The sequence below is a fragment of the Rousettus aegyptiacus genome, unplaced genomic scaffold (assembly GCF_014176215.1).
Source record: "Rousettus aegyptiacus isolate mRouAeg1 unplaced genomic scaffold, mRouAeg1.p scaffold_m13_p_1, whole genome shotgun sequence".
NCBI classification, from domain to species: domain Eukaryota; kingdom Metazoa; phylum Chordata; class Mammalia; order Chiroptera; family Pteropodidae; genus Rousettus; species Rousettus aegyptiacus.
The window spans coordinates 34,719,982-34,740,531 of NW_023416284.1; the positions used below are offsets into that span (position 1 = coordinate 34,719,982).

General features: G+C 35.1%; 1 protein-coding gene across 1 annotated transcript in view; it reads left to right on the forward strand.

The window, feature by feature from the left end:
* The window catches only part of ZYG11B (zyg-11 family member B, cell cycle regulator), a 65,445-nt gene extending 44,895 nt beyond the window's left edge, over positions 1–20,550 (forward strand). Inside the window, exons 11-14 of the mRNA XM_016120367.2 lie at positions 4,030–4,227; positions 4,361–4,413; positions 5,432–5,529; positions 15,823–20,550. Coding sequence (XP_015975853.2) covers positions 4,030–4,227; positions 4,361–4,413; positions 5,432–5,529; positions 15,823–16,013 — 540 coding nt within the window. The 3' untranslated portion in view covers positions 16,014–20,550. The remainder of the gene's footprint in view (positions 1–4,029; positions 4,228–4,360; positions 4,414–5,431; positions 5,530–15,822) is intronic.

Genomic DNA, 20,550 nt, shown 5'->3' on the forward strand with positions numbered 1-20,550 from the left:
CTCAGCTTTTTGTTTTCCTTTCATCCTGAATCATATTTATAACATTTTTAGTACTTGTTATAAGTCCTTGTCTGACGATCCTATTATCCCCATCATTTCTGGGTCCATTTTTATTTATTGATTTTTCTCCTTGTTATAGATCATATTTTCCTGACTCTTCATATGCCTAGAAATTTTTAATTGGATGCCAGTCATTGTGGAATTTACATTGTTGATTGCTGGCATTTCTTGTTTTCCTTTGAAGAGTCTTGGGCTTTGTCCTGGCATGCAGTTAACCTACTCACAGAGCAGGTCATTCCTTTCAAAGTTTGTTCATTTGCTTTGTTAGAATGGCTTCAGATCAGTCTTTACTCTAGGATTCATATATAATTTAGTCCTACTACTATCCAATGCTTTGTTTATTATGAAATATCATCATTCTGGCTGGTGGGAATGTGAACTGTTGCTAACCCTGTGTGACTTTGAGATTTGTTCATGTACTGCTGCCTAGCCTCATGGAATTTGACTTCTTATCAGTAGCTTAGCCAAAGATTTGAGGGTATCCCTCTGCAGGTGTTTTTCTCTTTCTCTCTCTGGAGCTTTTTCTTTCTAGTACTCTGTACTACAGATTTTACTACCTTGGCCACCTTGTATTCTGATCTCTGTCTCCTCAGCTCAGCAAAACTGCTAGATTTTCTTTAGGTTTTCCTTACATACATAGCAATCTGGAAACTGCCCCAATCGAATACCTTCTCTCAACGATTACGTTTCTGTATAGCCTGTTGTCCGCTGTTTGAAAACAGTTCTCTTATATATTTTGTCTGGTTTTCTAGTAACTTGCTTATGGTAGGCAAGCAAGTTACTAGAAATATAACCATAATTCTTTTGAAGTTCTATTTTGTTCCAGACTTTTCTTTTTTTGTTTGTTTTGTTTTGTTTTAATAGTGGTTTTCATGTGTGTGTGTGTGTGTTGTTGTTTTCCCATCAGTTGCTATCTTGTAGTTGTATTATATGTGATTCTAAGGAGGAGTCTAATCCACTGTTGTGTGTATGATTCTTGCTCATTATGGATTATTTTCATCATGGGTTTTAATTTAGCACTGTAGTGTGTCATCTTCTGTCGGGCTTTGAATTCGAGGTGTGTCCTTCTCAGAGGGTCTTTGTATTTCTTTCTACCAAGCTTTTCCAATCTTAGAGGAGAAGGAAGACTGCCTTTTCCTAACAAAAACATATTTCTTTTCTTTTTTGTCACTGTAAAAAATGATACATGCAATATAAAAAATATAAATAGGAAAGAGTATAAAACATGAATGCAAAATGACTTTTCTTGGTTGAATATGTGAGATCAGAGAGGGGTGTAGGAGACATTGATTAATCATTGATGCTGATGAAAAAATACGGGATCATACACATTCAGGGAATACATTTGAATATGATGCCCTTCATTATCATTTATTACCAAATGACTTAAGCTAGAGAGTGAACAGTCTATTAACAATGAAATGGTTCCTAAGAAATGGAATCAATGTAACAGAAAGAGAATTATGATTTCATAGTAGATCAAATGAAGTTTTAAGAATTCATTAAAATAAACCCACGGCATACATGGTCAGTTAATCTATGACAAAGGAGGCAAGAATATACAGTGGGGTAAAGACAGTTTATTCAATAGATGATGTTGGGAAAACTTGACAAATATATGCAAATAAATGAAAGGAGGCCACCTTCTTACACCACATATAAGAATAAACTCAAAATTGATTAAAGGATTAGATGTAAGACCCAAAACCATAAAACTCCTAGAAGAAAATATAAACAGTAAAACTCCTCAGGCAAGAGAAACAAAAGAAAAAATAAACAAATAGGACTATATCAAACTAAAAAAGTTTTGCATAAGAAATGAAATCATCAACTAAGTGAAAAAACACCCTACTGATTGGGAAAAGATATTTGTCAATGATATATCTGATAAGGAATTAATATCCAAAGTTTATAAAGAACTCATACAACTTAACACACACACACACACACACACACACACACACACACACACACAATCCAATAAAAACTGGGCAGAAGACCTGAATAGACATTACACAAAAGAAGGCATACAAATGACCAATAAACAAATGACAGGGTGCCCAAAATCACTAATCCTCAGAGAAATGCAATTTAAAACCACAATGAGATATCACCTCACACCTATCAAAATAGCTATCATCGACAAACCAACAAACAACAAGTATTGGTGAGGATGTGGAAAAAGCAAACCCTCGTGCACTGTTGGTGGGATTGCAAATCCACTGTGGAAAAGAATATGGAAGTTCCTCAAAAAATTAAAAATAGATCTATTTTATGACCCAGCAATTCCACTTCTGAGTATTTATCCGAAGAAATCCAAAACACTAATTCGAAAAGATAAATGCACCCTTATGTTCATGGAAACATTATTTACAATAGCCAAGATATGGAAGCAACCTAAATTCCTATGAATAGACTATTAAATGAAGAAGAAGCATAATATTACTTGGCTATAAAAAAAAAATAAAATCTGTTTGTGAAAACATGGATGGATATGGAGGATATTATTTTAAGTGAAATAAGTCAGACAAAGACAAATATTGTACAATCTCATTATATGTGGACTCTAAAGAACAAAACAAATGAACATACAAAATAGAACTGGCTCATAGAGAACAAACTGATGGTTATTGGATGGGAGAAGGGTTGGGATGTTGGGTGAAAAAGGAAAAGGGATTAAGAAGTACAAATTGGTAGTTACAAAGTAGTCATGGGGATGTAAAGTACAACGTAGGGAATATAGTCGGTAGTATTGTAATAATTATGTATGGTGCCAGGTGGGTGCTAGACTGATCGTGGGGATCACTTTGTAAGTTATATAAATGTTTTATCAGTATGCTGTACACTGGAAACTAATATATAAAATAATTCCGAATTTATAATTGAAGAAAAATTAATTTAAAAAATTTTAATTAAAAAGGAATGAGGATTCATCTTCAGAGTAATGAGATAAATTGGATCATAGATCCTTTGGGAGAACATCAGTTATATAAATTGGAAACCCCTCAATTGTTTCTCATGTGAACAGAATTCTTCCTTATATACTGCCAAGGGAAGTCATCACACCTCAAATCAAGTTGAAACATCTACGTTCTGTAGGCCAACAGGCAATCTTTGGCAATCAGTGGAGGTTTAAGGCTATGACATTTTTAAGACACACGGTCACTATATTGCTCAAGAAATAGATTCTTTTTGTCTTTATCTTACTTGGGCTCTTCACATTATTCAGAACTGCTAATATTTTCATCTTTTTGATTCATTCACCCCTCTGCTTTGTAGATACCACATTTTCCTGGTTTTCCTCCTGCTTCTCTTGCTGTTGTTTCTCAGCTTGGAGTTTCTCCAGACCATGCAGCTAATATAATTTGAATCATAAGGGCAGGTGCCTAGTTATAAATACAAGGAAAGACTTCTCCTTTTAGGCCAGAGGCCAGATTACAATAGGTTTTTTATTTATGTATCTATGTCACCTATGTCAGTTCACTCTTTTATTGAGGTGTAACGCTTTGAAAATCCTTATCTTTATGTGAAGTCTTAGTTCCAATTTCTAGCCCTTACCTTGTGCCCTATCGTGGCTATTAAAACCCAGTTCTCTGTCCCTGCATGTCAGTGATGACCTGTTACTACTCTAGTTTGGTTCTGTTTGCTTTTTATCCCAGCAAATAATGTTACAAATTTAAAGATTTTTAGCTATTTTTTACCCAGTACTTCTAGATATTATATATCAGGAAGTTTTTAAGTTATGTATTTTACCATTTTGCCCGAAAAGGAAGTTACTATTGTTTATTATTGTTTAGGAAAGATAAAAAAAATTACCCATAATCCCACTGTGCTAACATAGCAAGCTTCACTTGTTGTCTATTTGCAGATACATGTTTAAATCATTGCAATCTCTATTGTTTCTTAGAATATGAAGGGTCGTTTACTATACATATTACTTTAATTTTTATATCTTTTCTTTCTTTCCAGAACAATATAGCTGAAGTACAAGAATTGCATTCTGAATTAATGTGGAAGGATTTTATAGACCACATCAGTAGCCTCCTACATAGTGTTGAAGTGGAAGTCAGTTACTTTGCAGCAGGAATTATTGCCCATTTAATATCTAGAGGTGAACAAGCTTGGACTTTGAGCCGTAGCCAGAGGAATTCTCTTCTGGATGATCTGGTAGGGTCATTTGGCGTTTTCTAGAAGCATACAAACAACATTTATAGTAGTTAAACTGTCAGAGCCTCATAATGCAATAATGCAGTGCTAAATAAGTATTTTAATCCTTTCTTGTGTGCCTTGTGTCTTGCAGCATTCAGCTATTTTGAAATGGCCAACTCCAGAGTGTGAGATGGTAGCATACAGGTAATTAATAAGATAATTAATATTAAGCCAGTAACCTATCCATTTGGCTTATCTAGAGGTCATTCCTACTGGATGTATAATTTTTTCCTCAGACATCTATCTTCCTTACTGCCTTCGAGTAAGACATGGTACCTGAACAACCTAGTAAGGGAACCAAATGCGGATCAGCTGTAATTCACTATTTTGATAATTTTGTGCATAGAATACTATGAAATTAAAGATGAAGGTACTTAAATCTACACTGGAAAATGTGAAAAAGCTTCTAGAGGAAAGTGGAGCTGAGTTTTGAGAGATAATTAAGTAGGAGCAGAAGATTTTAGGAATAGGAAACAGTATATTAATGCATGGATATCTAAAGCAGGATGACACTTTGAAAGAACTGGAAGTAGCACCAGATTAGTTTGGGGAAACAATTTGTAATAATTTATTAAAGCGCATAGTGGATGCCTAACTCTTTTTATAACCATTAAGGTGACTTGATAGTTAAGTTACTAATTAATTACCTGAAGTATTCCAGATTGCTGCAGAAATAATATTATTACAAATTATTTTTGTTGTATACTTCATAAATATTGATGCTGCCAACAGTTTTGAGTTCCCCAATTTATATTCTACCCATTTTTATGCAAAAGACCAATAGAAATAGAAAGGCTAATTCTAGACCTCCTTCATGGTGTTCTACCAGTTAGTTATCAAGTAACTTCTCCTTTTCTACGTTTTTCAGCCAAGGTCTCCTATTCTAGAAATGTTTATCTTCAATACCAAAAAAGTACTTTTGAAAAAAATATTTTTCTGTGTTAGTACCTTGACTGGTCACCTTCCATCTTCTTTGCCAAGACTTGTCAGAATATGATTCTAACTTACTCAAATGGCTAAGACAAAGGAAAGGTATACTATAGCTCATTTATATTAGTCTAAAAATAGTTGGATGAAATTTCTAGAATGAAAAGCTCAGAAATTACTGCTTTAGAAAACGACACTAAGGTAGGATGTAACTTATTTTCTTTTGAACTTTTAGGTCCTTTAATCCATTTTTCCCATTACTTGGCTGTTTCACAACACCAGGAGTCCAGCTATGGGCTGTTTGGGCCATGCAACATGTCTGCAGTAAGAATCGTATGTACCAAAAAGAAACTATATTTTTCTTTGCCAAGAGAAATTTTTCTTACATAGGAAAGCCATTTCCGAATCGTGTATTGAGGTGATTTTTAAGAACACTGACTTAAAAAAAAAAAAAAGAACAGTGTAAGAGAATCTTAGATCATAAACTAAATTTATGCTTTCGGAATGAGCTTGATGAAAGTAGATACTGAATGACAATGTTGAAGGAGATTTACACTGTTCTAACCTTATGGGATATAAATATAAGGAGCTTACAGTGAGTTCTTTTGTTCAGCAGGTCTTAAGGAAATCTGATATTTATGGTACCTACTTTCTTGCTTTCCTGGATTATTTTGTGTATGTTGAATGGATTTTATGTCTCAATTTCCATGTAAAGTTGTAATGAAAGCTGCTGATAGCTTTTAATAATTAAGAGATAGTATAGCATAATGGGTAAGAGCACACAAGAGTCTCCTAGACCATATCATATTCCATTTACTACATTGAGCAAATTATTAAGCCTGGGGCCTCAGTTTCCACATAGATTAGATGGGAATGGTACTACCTTTCTCACATGTTATAATGAGCATTTTTCTATATTTTAGAAAGTTTTTGACAACATGCTTTGTGATAATTACATAATCTTCATTATATGGTATATTAGTTTCCTAGCGTTACTGTAACATAATGCCACAGATGGATGGTTTAAAACAACAGGACCGTTTTGTCTCTTAGTTCTGGAGGCTAGAAGTCTAAAATTAAGGTATTAATAGGGCCATGCTTTTTCTGATGGCTCTAGGGAAGAATCCTTCCTTGCCTCTTCTAGTTCCTGGTGTTCAGTGACAATCCTTGACATTTCTTGGCTTGCAGATGCATCACTCTAGTCAGATGGCCATCTTCTCCCTGTGTATCTTCACATCATCTTCTGCGTGTGTCTGTTTCTGTGTCTAAATCTCCACTTTTCATAAGAACACCAGACACATTGGATTAGGGCTTACCCTGACAACCTTATCTTAACTAATTACATCAGCAACAACCCTATTTCCAAATAAAATCACATTCTGAAGTACTCGGGGTTAGAACTTTAACCAGTCTTTTTTGAGGGACACAATCGAACCCAAAGCATATGTCTATATGCTCATTAAATGAACTCATCAGTGATACATGTAGCCACTTTCCTCTTGATAAACAGTTAAGTAGTCTACCTTTAATTTTAAAATTATACTCAAATGCTTATTTTCACACCATTATTTTGCACCATTACTTATAACAGCAAATAATTCTAAATAATCTAGAGCTAGAGCAATATAGAATGTTAAATAATGTTAAAATATCCAGGTAGTGGAATATTTACATATATTAAGAAGATATGATAGAAATTTAGATAAGCAGAAATTTATACTCTGGGCCATGAGTAACTGGTACCAGACTAGCCCTTAGCCATAAAGAGTGAAAAACTGGGGGAGAAACTTGAAAATTTTTTCTAGACACTAGACAAAAGGCACCAAGGATTCTGATTCCCGATAGGAGGGAAAAAAATAAAATGAGCCCTGCAGTTTCCCTGACTTTCTTCTTAGAGTCATTTACTAGACCCTGGCATAGGGTAGGGGAACCAAGTACAGCACAGCAATTTTATTGTACCGAGGAGACAGAAATCAGAGTTTGGTGAGACAGGTTTCTAGAATCTGTGGAGCAGAGTAATGCAGAGGTGCCAGCTATATCGAGAAAGAACTCCGGAAATCTCCATAAGTTTCTTGAGTCTTTGGCTGATTACTAAGCTGTGGATACCTAGTGAGACTCCTTAAGTCCTGAGAAAGAACAAATACCAAGTAGCTGCTAACTGAACAACACTTGGAGCTCACACAGGGTTAGAAAATATACAGTTCCAAACAGTGGAACAAACTTAATACCCAGGGCATTCAATATAGATGCCAGAAGAGATTAAACTAGCCCTAAAATAAAGCTCTCTAGGGAAAGCTTAACAAAGTTTAAAAACAAGTCTTGAAATGGTCAAGTTGCTCTGCAAATAAATTATCTTCTACTAGAAAAAAACTAAGCAATCTTTAAAAAAAGACAATAAAATCTAGACACTCAACATGTTTAGTATCTGATAAAATTGCTAGATGAAGGAAGAAGCAGGAAAATGTGACCCATAACCAGAAGAAAAATCAAACAATTGAAACAGACCCAGAAGTGATGGTGATGATGGAATTATCAGAAAAGAAGTTTAAAATATTTTTTTATAGATATGGTCTAAGATTAAAAAAAAAACAACAACAACTATTAAGAGGAGAAAAAAAATAAGTAAAATAGAAGTACTAAAGCCAAAAGTTTAAATATTTCACATAAAAAATATCTGGATGAATTTGAGAGTAGATAACACAGAGGGAGAAAAAATGGTGTAGGTGATAGAGACTTTGTTCATCCCTCTTGCAATCAAATCAGAATTGTGTCAGAAATAGGGAGCAAACAGAAAGGAAAGTTACCTAGGATCTAGATGAACAAGTCCTATAACTAGGTAGAGATAAGAAATCACTCTGCAATGGGAGGAGGTAGGGCAGGGCGAGGATATGAGGCTGCCTGGTGCCAAGTGGCTGAGTGGGATAGAGGCTGCAGCAGTGGCCACTGGTAGCTGCAGATGCCTCTAAAGGGGCTGTGTCTGCAAGTGGACTTTTGCAGTGATGAAACTGCTCACTCTGAGCACCAGCGCTGGGTCAGCTGCTCAGAGAGGTGCCCGGGACTTACAGGGGGACACTGAGGTTTTAAAGTGAGGTCTGGAGGCGAGGATCTCTCCCAGACAGAAGTGCGAGCAGCACCCATTGTTCCTCTTTTGAGTCTTACCCCCTCCCAGTGTGCACCTGCAGCACTGCCATAGTTGAGAGGTGATCAAACTGCATAACAGAGGTTGTTCTGCCCAGAGGATTCCCTGAAACTTCACCTTTCCCGACTCATGGCCCCACCCAAGCCATCCAGGTGTACCCTCTGTGAATCAGGTGCTCCTTGCTGAGCAGCACCAAGACTCACACTGGTGGCAGCTAGCCTTGGTTTCTGGTGTGGTTTCTTGAGGCAGCTATAAGGTAGCATCCATTGATTGCTTGCTCAATCTTAACAGGTAGCCCTGGAAGGGCACAGTTTGGGGCTAAACTTGGCCTGCAGTCAGACCCCTCTCAGGACTGTACCACTGGACACCTACTACACAAAGCCATGCTAATAAGACCAGGGGACTTAGGAGCTTTGCTTAGTACATAGAAACAGACAGAAAGGCAGTCTAAATGGGAAGACAAAGAAGCAGAAACTATATGAGAGAACAGAGATCCAGGAATAATGGAGTCAAGCAATCTAACAGATGCAGAGGTCAAAACACTGGTTATGAAGATGCTCAATGAACTTTTGGTTAAATCCAGTGAGAACTTCAACAGAGATGAAAAAAAAAAAAACATAAAAATGGAAGTGGAAATTATAATAGGGAACCAGTCAGAAATGAAGAACACATTATCTGAGATGAAGAGGATATTAGATGGAATAAATAGAGTAGATAAGGAAGAGGATTGAACCACCGACGTAGAGGATGGGGAAGCCAAGGACACTCAATGAGAATGGCAAGAAAAAAGAAGCCAAGACTATAATAATTTAGGGAACCTATAGGACACTATTAAATATAAAAATGTCCATGTCATAAGAGTACTTGAAGGAAAACAAGATTTTGAAGAACTATTTGAAGAAATAATGATGGAAAACTTCCCTTACCTGGTGAAGGAAGCTCAGTCCCGAGAAAGAGGAACCCAAAGAGGCCCACACCAAGACGTATCATAATTAAAATGCCAAAGATTAAATACAAAGAATCTTAAAAGCAGCAAGAGAAAATCAGTTAACTACAAGGGAGCACCAATAAGGCTGGCAGCTGATTTCTCTAAAGAAACTATGCAGGACATAAGGGCTTGGCACAAAATATTTGACATGATGAAAACCCAGGATCTACAACCAAGCATACTTTATCCAGCAAAGCTATCATTTAGAGTTGAAGGACAGATCAAGCACTTCCCAGACAAAAATAAGCTAAAGGAATTTATCAACACTAAGCCAGTATTACAAGAAATGTTGGAGGGACATCTTTAAGAAGAAAAAACATGTATTAAAAACATGAATAAAAAGTGGTAATCTCTACATTTCTGTTAACAAGTACCTCAGATGGAAAAGAATTAAGTACTCCAACCAAGAGATAGAGTAGCTGAATGAATAAGAAAACAAGTCTCCTACATATGTTGCCTACAAGAGACTCACTTTAGATTAAAAGACAGACACAGACTAAAAGGAGGGGGATGGAAAAAGATATTGCTTTGATGGACTTAGAAGGTATTTCGCTGAATAAAATGGGTCAGATAGAGAAAGACAAATATCGCATGATTACACGTACATGTGGAATCTAAAGAACAAAATAATAACGAAAGCAGTCGTAAACTCATACAGAATATATTTTGAGGGTTACTAGATAAGAGGGGGGTTGAGGGGATGACAAAAGGCAAAGGGATTAAGAGGTACAAATGGATAGTTGCAGGATAGAAATGGAGATGTAGAGTGTAGCATGAGGAAAATGGTTAATAATGTTATAAATACGTAGGAGGAAGAAGGGTACTAGATTTAGTGGGGTGATTGCTTCGTGAGTTATGTGGATCTCTGATCACTAGGCTGTACAAATGAAACTGGTATAGTATTGTATGCCAACTATATTTGAAAAAAACATTGAATTGTACAGTGTAAATACGAGCAACTAATTGCCTATTGTAATTCAATAAAGCTGGGGGGAAAAAAGAGTAGATAACACAGAAGAAAAGCATTGTGAAATTGAATAGATAGCAAAAGAAACTATCCAAACTGAAGCTTAGAAAGAAAGAAAGCTGGGGGAAAATAAAGAGAAAGAGTGCCAAAATTACCCTGATAGCAATATGAGTCAAAGATATTATAAGAAAGTTACTGAACAATATCCCTCATGAACATAGATGAGGAAATTTTTAACAATTTTTTAACAAATGGAACCCAACAGCACAAAAAAAGGGCAAGGGAGGTTATTCCAAGAAAGCAAGGTTGGTTTAAATATTTGAAAATCAGTATGATTCATTGTATTACCAGACCAGGAAAGAAAGGCAGTCTGACCATCTCAACAGATGCAGGAAAAGCATTTGACAAAATTTAACTTGTAGTCTTGATAAAGGGCATCTAAGGAAATCTTACAACTAACATCAAAATTGACAGTGAAAAATTAAATATGAATGTTCCTTTCCCCTGCCCACCCCCCTAAAATGAAGAACAAGGCAAGGGTGTTGAATCTCACAATTATTGAACATTGGAGATTCTATCCAGTATGATTAGGAAAGAAACAAAAGGCATCGGATTAAGACCTTCATTGTCACAGGTGGTAAGAATGGCATATAAAAACTCTCCAGTTTCCCATGACAACAGGAGATTCCTCAGTTTCAGATCTGTGACACCAGACAGGCATTACTGGAATGGGACTTTTTCAGCACCAAGAAGACAGCAAGGTTGAGATGATAAAGGCCATTATGGACCAGGACCTCTTATGACAAACTCCTTTGAAAGCTGGCACAGTCAGACAAAGGGCTTATTGGAGCCACAGCCTATTTGGCTGTCCACCAGATTCATGCAGTACATGCATCCTCTGGTTGGCAGAGACTAGAGAGAATATTCTCAATCTTCATAAAGCTACAAGCTCTCGAGATATAGAACAAGACAACAGAGACAAAAGGAAACAATGACCATCTCTGGGAAGAAAGTGATCAGTAGAAAACAAGAATACTTATAAGAAATTTCTACCAAGTCATTATACCCAAGGAACTAGTTCACACAGAAATTTTCTTCTGCTAATCTAAATTTAGAAAAAGAAAAAAGACTGTCACCATTCTAGATTCTATCAAATCCTGTGGGCAGAGATCTAGACCAATGTGGTAAGAATTCTTACTTTAAGCAGTCTTTTGTCAGAGGTCTTAGGATCTCTCAGTTGAAGCAGCCCCAGAATGAGTAGTGCCCAGCCAGTGAAGGTCTCTTTGTGGTTGCCAGAAGTGTTGGGGAACAAAACTTTTCCTTCAACTTTCTAGGTTCTTTAACTGGTCTAATGATCAGATTGATATAATACAGATTAATAAGAGAAAAATTTAATTTTATATATACAGGAACACCATAAAAATATGCGCCCCAAGAGCAAGTTGGGCATGAGGCTTATATGCCATCTTGAGCTAAGGAATGGGAAAGTGGCCTGGGGCTTCAAAGAGAGGAGGGCATTTCAAAGGATAATAAGAGTAGATGTTTGCCCTGCCATACAGATAGGTCATTCAGATAAAAAGTTATTTCTGATAATAGCTCTCTTTCTGACCCAGACACTCTATCTAAATTCCTTTTGGTAGTTGAGAGGTAAAAAGTCTTTCTTGAGTCTACTGGATCTTGATTGCCTTCAGCTCAAAATAACCCACATGCCAAAGGGGTACATGGAGTGACCTGTTTGGCTATTCTCCAGTATCATCCCTGTTTCCAGCATTTGTAGTCATAGACTTGGTTCTATGACCACTGCATCAGGTAGGAGAATTTTAAAAAGTTGAAATGATATAGTAAAGAAGAAGAAAACAAAAGATATAGTCATTATATCAGTATCCCCCCTTGACAAGGATTACACACTCATATCAGCATCCTTTCCCAGTCCTTTTTCCAGATCCACCAGAAAGACAGAATAATATTTAGCAGGGATACTCTTTTAGCTCCACTGATATTGTGTGTGAGCATATACTCATGAAAGCATGTAAGCCATCTCTTTTGGCCTATCTCTCCACTCCCCATTTTAGACAACCAGTGTTTTTTCTTTAAAAAAAAAAAAAAAATAGTTTCAAGTATACAGTACATCGGTTAGGCATCTATATAGTTTGTAAAATGGTCCCCCCTCCCCGCAATTGCTCCCTCCCTCCCCTGATTCTCCACCTAGCCAACATATCCATTCTAATTGCATTCCCTATCCCATGCTCCCCACCCCCATGTCCATCCATCAGCTACTAATTCTTTAACCCTTCACCCCATTCTCCCAGCCCTCCTAACTTCCCTCTGTCCGCCAAATTGTCCACTGTATTTGTGAGTCCGTTTTGATTAGTTTGTTCTTTTTATGCACAACTTTGATTTGGTCGCTAGAGGGATGAACAGAGTCTCTATCATCTACACCATTTTGGTTCTTCTCTCCAGATAACTGTTTTAATTGCCAATTCCAATTCTCTGTCAAACTGTTAACTCTGAGAAGAATATCTCTCTGCCTGTTGTTGGACATTGGAAAATGTTTTCCTTGACTCTGGCAATTTGTGCCTCAGAGGGTATAAGAGGAATATTTCTAGATTCAGTCTGTTTCTGTATTGCTGCAATACCCCCATATCCTACTCATTTCATGGACCCAGGTGGTTCACCTCAAGTGAGCACACAGGTCTGAAAATTAAATTAACAAAGACAGCTTTATAGGAGAAAAGCTTACAAATTTCATTGAATTTTTACATGTTCATGGGAACATTGCGAAGACAAGAGAATAAAGACCCGAAGAAGTGACGCTTTTATACTTTTTAGATAAAGAAACAATAAATTTGTGACAAACTGATAAGACAAAGGTATTAAAGTTGGAGGTAGTAAATGATGAAGAACACAAGAAAAAATTGCTGACTTGGACTTGATCAAACTTAAGGACTTCTGCTGTTTGAAAGACACTCTTAAGAGAATGAACAATTCACAGTGTGGGTCAAAAATATTTGCAACTCATATGTCTGATAAAGCTCTTGTATTGAAAATATATAAAGAACTCTGAAAGCTTAATAATAAGAAAACAAGTAAAAAAAATGGACAAAAGAGTTGAACAGACCCTTCATGGATGGTAAAAAAGCACATGAAAAGATATTCAATGTTATTAGAATAGACATGTAGATCAATGCATTAGAGTTGACTGTCCAGAAGTAAATCCACACATCTATGTTCAATTGGTTTTTGGCAGGGTGCCAAGATAATTCAGTAGGAGAAGGAATGTGTTTTTCAGCAAATGGTGCTGGGAAGACCGAGTAGGCACATGTAAAAGAAGGAACTTGAGCCCTTACCTCATACCATATATAAAAATTAACTCAAATTGGCTTTAGGCTTAAATGTAAAAGCTACATTTCTATATACATAAGCCCATAAAACTTTTAGATAAACAGATAGGTTTAAGTCTTTATGACCTTGGCTTAAGCAATGGTTTCTTAGGACACCAAAAGTATAAGTGACAAAAGAAAAACTAGTTTACTTGTATTTAATTTAAAATTTTAAAATTTTTGTGTTTCAAAGGACACCATCAAAAAAGTGAAAAAACTCACAAAACAGTTGAAAATATTTGAAAATTATCTGATGCAGGGCTTGTCTTCAGAATATGTAAAGAGCTCTTACAATTCAATAAGAAAAGGAAAAATAACCCTGTTTAAAATGGACAAAGGAAGGGTTCAGGGAGGTAGATAAGGGAAAAGGGGGTCAAATATATGGTAAGAGAAGGAAATTTAACTTTGGATAGTGAACACACAATGCAATATACATATGATGTATTATTGAATTATACACATGAAACTTATGTAATTTTATTAACGAATGTCACCCCAGTAAATTTAATAAAAAATTGGAACTCATATAGATTCCTTAAAAAATAAAACAATAAAATAGACAAAGGATCTGAATAGACATTCTCCAAAGGAAATACACAAATGACCAATGACCAATAAACAGATGAAAAGAAGCTCAAGATCGTCAGTCATTAGAGAAATATAAATTAAAACCACAATGAGATACCACTTCAGACCTACTAGGATGGCCGCCTATAGTCAAAGAGATGGACAATATCAAGTGTCGGTGAGGATGCAAAACAATTTCACATTCATTGCCGATGGGATGGAAAAATTATATAACCACCTTAGAAAACAATTTGGTGATTTCGTATAGCATTTACTCAACATTCCTGGTATCTCCTCAAGATCAATAAAATGAAAAGTCCACCAAAAGCCTTGCGCAAAAATGATTATAGCATTTTTATCTAATATAAAGAAATACTGGGGGGAAAAACCAATTCAACAAATGTCCTTCAGTACAGTAAAATTAAATATATGTGGCATATTCAATACAATGGAATACTTCCTTGCTTAAAACAAGAAACAAAAGATTACATATGCATAACAACATGGATGCATCACAAAAACATCATGCTGAACAGAAGTACACACAAAAGAATACATACTGTTTGCTTTCATTTACATGAAGTTCTAGACCAGACAAAAGTAATCTTCGTCATAGAAATTAGAAAAATAGTTAACCAGGATGAGGAACGCAGGGGAGACTGACTGCAAAGAGGCACAATGAAACTTTTTAAATGAAAATTTCCTATATCCTGGTTGTGGTGGTGGTTACACAAGTGTATTCATTTGGCAAAACTCATCAAAAAATAGATTAAATTTTATTTTATTGTATTGTGTGTAAATTATACTTTAATAAATATGACTAAAGCTAAAAAAATCTTTAAAGGTCATGTGTACAAAAAATCAACATTTTTAAAAAGAAACGGCAAAAAATATGTAGAAATAAAGAAAATTACATGTACAGTATGAGTTCCATTAAATTTTTTTTAAAAATAGGAAATGCATAAAAGTTTAACAGTACCTATCTTACTTATGATTTGGGCTAAATAAATTTACTTTTCCAGACATTGTCTTAAGGTTATGATTAAAATGTAAATACAGTTATAAATGGTATGCATATTATTTGTGTGTAGGGCCTTACAGTGTAGACATAACATCATTACAGAGATATTTATCAAGCTGTGTAGCATGTTAGTGATCAATAACAAAACACCTAAAATTTAAGTGAAAAAATAACTTTTTGTAGAATAATTTTTTAATGCCTTTTAAAATGTTTTAATTTCATTATTAGTTTCAAGTATAGAGTACATTGGGTAGACATTTATATAGTTTATAAAATGATCCTTTTAATTGTTCTTTCTCTCCTCCCGCTCTGCACCCAGCCATTGCAATAATGCTAACTCCATTTCCTATGCATCCCCATCCCTGTGACCATCTATCAACTACTCATTTGTACTTCTTTAACCCTTTACCCCTTTCTCCTACCCCCCCAGTTCACCTCCCCTGTGGCCAGATTGTCCTCTATATTTATGAGTCTGTTTTTGATTAGTTTGTTCTTTTCGTTTTTTAGATTTATGGAATAATTATTAAGTATTTAAGAAAAGTTCTTTCTCTTGTTTTATTTCAGCCTCAAGGTATTGCAGCATGCTGATTGAGGAAGGAGGCTTGCAGCATTTATACAACATCAAAGAACATGAACAGACTGATCCCCATGTCCAACAGATTGCTGTGGCCATTCTGGACAGCTTAGAAAAACACATTGTACGCCATGGGAGACCACCTCCCTGTAAAAAGCAGCCCCAGTCCAGACTAAATTGATAGCCATAGGTAATTGGATAATATAATCACAGGAATCCTTTTTGTGATAGGTTAATTTTGAATATTTTACCTTCTGTGACGTTTTTGGGTTTCAATGACAAGAGTCATAGATTAGTTTGAGATTAACGACATATAGTACTGCCCATGTGAACAGTCTAATTTGTCTTGTGATTTTTAACTTATTAGGCAAGAAGGGTCTCTTCCTTCATCATTGCCTTTTAGGAAATTTTCCACATCTTTCAGTGTTTAAACTTACCTATGCTTGAAATTCTACAGTTTTATGATAAAATTTGCACGAACCCTTATGCCAGACTTTTCTGATCCTAAAGACCCTTGATTTCTGGCACTGATCCTAAAGACCCTTGATTTCTGGCACTGCTTCAGTTATAAATTTTATACTGCTTCTGTATAAAATGCCTTCATTCTCTGTGTACCTTTTATAAGATGTCCTTCTTAGTATAAAAGAATGGAAATCTGAATCCTCTCCTTATGAAAGCTACTCACTGGCTGGAGCCCAGGTGGCAGGTAGAAAAATATATTAAAAAGAAAAGCTATTAAGGGAGAATAGGATTTAGAAACTGGGAAAAGGTCTGCTCTTATGGTATAGTTTTTAAATTGGGGCAGCTATCCTTTTGGAGCCCACCTCTCCTGAGGCAGTGAGCAGTAATTTGTTTTTCATGTTTATTCCTGGAAGCATGAGCTGCTGCTTCCTATACAGACTGCTGGTTATTCTCTAGAAATATTTCCCCAAGCATCACAGTGTAAAATAATACAGCATTCTGTGTTAAAGATTAACTGTCTAAATCTGTATATGTCACATTGTTGTGAAAATGTGAATTTTTAAAATGTCTCTTGTTAAAATTGACCGTTCTTTTCCCTCTATTTCAAAGTCATTTTGTTCAATGGAATAGAGATTACACATAGAGTTACCTGCTCGGTTAAAATACAATTAACAACAGTAAATTTGGCCATGAGAAGTTAAGATTTCTTTTGTTTTAAACTACGTGTATTTTAATGTTTTCATGTTGGAGAAAGATGTCCATATTTTATTGCCAAAAATGAAAAAGAATTAGACTATTGTTAAATGTAGTGATTCTAATTGCAGTACATAAAAGGAAATATTTTGGGGGTTACTTTTTAGACAAGTATCTTTCATTTAAGATACCTATTACAGTATAGTAAAAAATCAGTTATCATATCAATAATGAAAGTTGGGAAGCAGCAAGTCAGCAAGAAACTTAATTCCCATTTAAAATTTTAGTTTTTGAATAAGGTTAATCACTATCTCAGATTACTGCATTATTTTCATAGATGGCCAAAATGTTTCAATAGAGATTTTAAATGGTATGTTTAAATTATGGCGATTATTTAGAAGCATTTTATTTAGAAAGGAGCTGGTTTACTAGTATGCCGATAACATTTTTGACATATACATTTCATACCACTATTACAGTAATCATACTTGAATTATTTGGTATTCCTCCACAGGATGAAAACTTAAAAGAACAAATAGGTATTTAGAACCATTAAAAACCAATTAAATTGTGGGTTAATTCTCACTTTATTGTTTAATAAATTTTTATAAGTGCAGGCTAAATTTTTACAGATTAAATCTATCTCAGAGGAAATGAAAATTGTTTTTTTAATTTTTCCCTTTCTTTCTGAATTTTAATGTGTAGGCGAAACGTAAAAAATAGGCTAGCCTACAGTAGCTTGAAAGTTGCTACTACCTATATTGACCATTTCCAGGTCTCCTAGCTTGTATAATTAAGGGAAAGACTATTTGAGAAGTTTGGCTTCAAGTTTCTCTTATATTCTGTTCAGCACAAAAGTGCATGTTCCTTGTCGGCTAATCCTAGATTTTTGTCTTTACAAATGGTTTTCAGAAATGGCTAAAAAGTTATTCTGACTGATGAAAAGATTTATTGTATAGAAAACAATAAATCTTTTCATCAGTCAGAATAACTTGTTTGTAGATTAAGATTCAAAAATATTTAAATTTTCCACTTTGAACATTGGTTGGCCAGATACCTCCGAGTCTTAAAAGCAAAATAAATTAATCACGTCCCAAATATATAAAAATTGTAGTGCCTTTATGGTTAGGACGGTTCTTAAAATTGTGTATCTAATTAAGGCACAGAATTGTTTCTAAAGTCTTGAATCTGGCTAAAACATATTTAGCCAGATGTATATATTGAAATTATAAGGCATAACTGGCCTGTTTCTACATTTAGACTCTTTTAGGCCTCCCCTTTGCATTTGTATAATAGAATGTAACAGTACTTGGTGCCTTCAAAGGTTACCTCTTCAGTGGCTTAGAGGTATTGTTTTAAGCACAATTTAGACAGGTTGAACCAGTCCCTGCTCAAATCATAGGTGTGCCCAGATATTATAAAATATCACTATAAGTCCACAGTCAACAGCAAGGTTTCAATCTACTAAAGGAAATAGAATTAGACTTTTAAGAGTATAATGATGCCTGTTGGTATCATCGAGTAAAACAAGAACAACCTGAAATTAAAGCAAAAATAATTAAGCCATCTCATCCTTTCATCAAGTAAGTTTGACTGTGGTTTTCGGACTCTAAAAAATAATTTTTTTTGCAGCTGAAACACATCAAGTAGTAATAAGGGATTAGTTTACCCTCTAGCCGAGGACTCAGTGGCTACTGATCTTACTTGAGGATTCTTAAAATCATATCTAACCCACAAACCCAGGAATTGACCTTAAATATTGCTGCTCCTCACTTCTGGACAGAAATGCTGTTTAGTGGCACCTGTCAGCTAAAGTGAACTACCCAAGGTGGAAGTGAGTCACCATAAGGGTGCTATGGGAATTTAATTTTATGCTATCTTTTGAGTGCAAACATCCAAAGAATCAGGGATTCAAGCTTAAAAACATTAGTCCTGTGTATCTAGTTTAGGAAGTTGCTTTTACTACTAATGAGATCTTTTGAGTTAGCCTTTTTTCTCTACAGTCACTTTCATTTGGCTATATTTTTAATTATGCCATGAGTCAAGGTAGCATTGGGCCATTTTCTAGCACTTTGGAGCACATTTTAATGAAAACATTTTATGTGCTAAATTAGGGTAGATTAGATTAATGAACCATAGTTTGGGCTTAATGTTTCAAAATGCATGGCACCCCTCCCCAAGTTTGAAAAGAGGTCTTGAGTAGCAAGGAGAACAAACTTAAACTGTTTTGTAAATGTTGAAACCCAGCCCTCTACTGCCCTCTAATGATATGTTTACATTCTTTGGTTATTGTGCAACATTTATCTTGGGATAAACAGTATTATTAAACTGAAGGTGTAAGTTAAAGGCACTATCAGACTGTCAGCTGATGTGGGCAGTTTTATCTGTATGTTACTTATTTGGGGACTTTATGGATAGGGCCTCAGAGTAGTGTACTCAGATGGCTTACAGAGAGGTTTGCAAACACAGTTTCCCTCTCAAGTCCATTGTAGAAGTTTCAAATGATTGTGTGAATAGGTTGGATGTTTAATCTTTACCATTTGCTTTGTGTTGACACATTTTTAATTTTTAGCGTTAACTCATGAACTGTTTGTTTTAGTAATAATGCAAATCCAGCCTTTATCCAGTGATGACAGTAGCAGTATGATAGGAAAATTTGTTGAATGTGATATAAATGAGTAATTGCTTTATCGTTTTTAGTATTTCATAGACTTTGCATGACATGGTACACTCCTAATTATACATTCTTTGGTTTCCAAATCTTAACCTAACATTCTATGTTAACAGATTGGTAGCCTAAGAAAGAGCTTTCTCTGCCCATTTCTTCCCTCCCCCCATTTTTTTGGGTAAATTATGGGAAAATCAGTGTTGTTTCTCATTTCTTTAGATTAAAGCAGAGCTCTTTTGGATAGCACAACCTAACTTTATAGCTAGACAGAATGACTATTAAGAAGATTTAGAAAATCCAAATTTATCAAAATTATTTTATGGGAAGTTATAAATCTAGTTCATTAATACTATGTGCTCAATTTTGGACTTACTTTTGGGGAAACTTCCAATTGAATTCTTTAGCCTTATTTTAATCAATAGAAGCAAGAAGCTGCTTAGTTAATGGAAGCTGAGACACTTTCATAAAAGCAGGACATTCTTAAGAACATTTTTTTCTCTTTGAAAATGGGAGGATGTTAAATCAAGATTTTTACTCTCAGATAATCTGCAGGAATAAAATTTAAAAATCTCTACTTTTGTGGCATTCCCACTGTCAAATTTTCATTGACTTGTGAGTGTGAGAAAAGCTATCTTTTGCTTAAATTCTGATGGATGCATTTAACTCCTTTCAAAGGATATGAAAAATTCATTGGAAATTATAATGTGTATACATTTCAAAGGCTCTCAGTTATCTGAACTGTAGGCATTGTTCTCACTTCGGCCAGATGAATGGCAGTGTTCTGTACATGAATCATGCTATCTTTTAAATCAGGACATCACTTAGGTATTAATATTGTATGTACAGATTTTTGTTTTGGGAATTTTTTTTGCCTAAATAAATGTTATAAATTTTA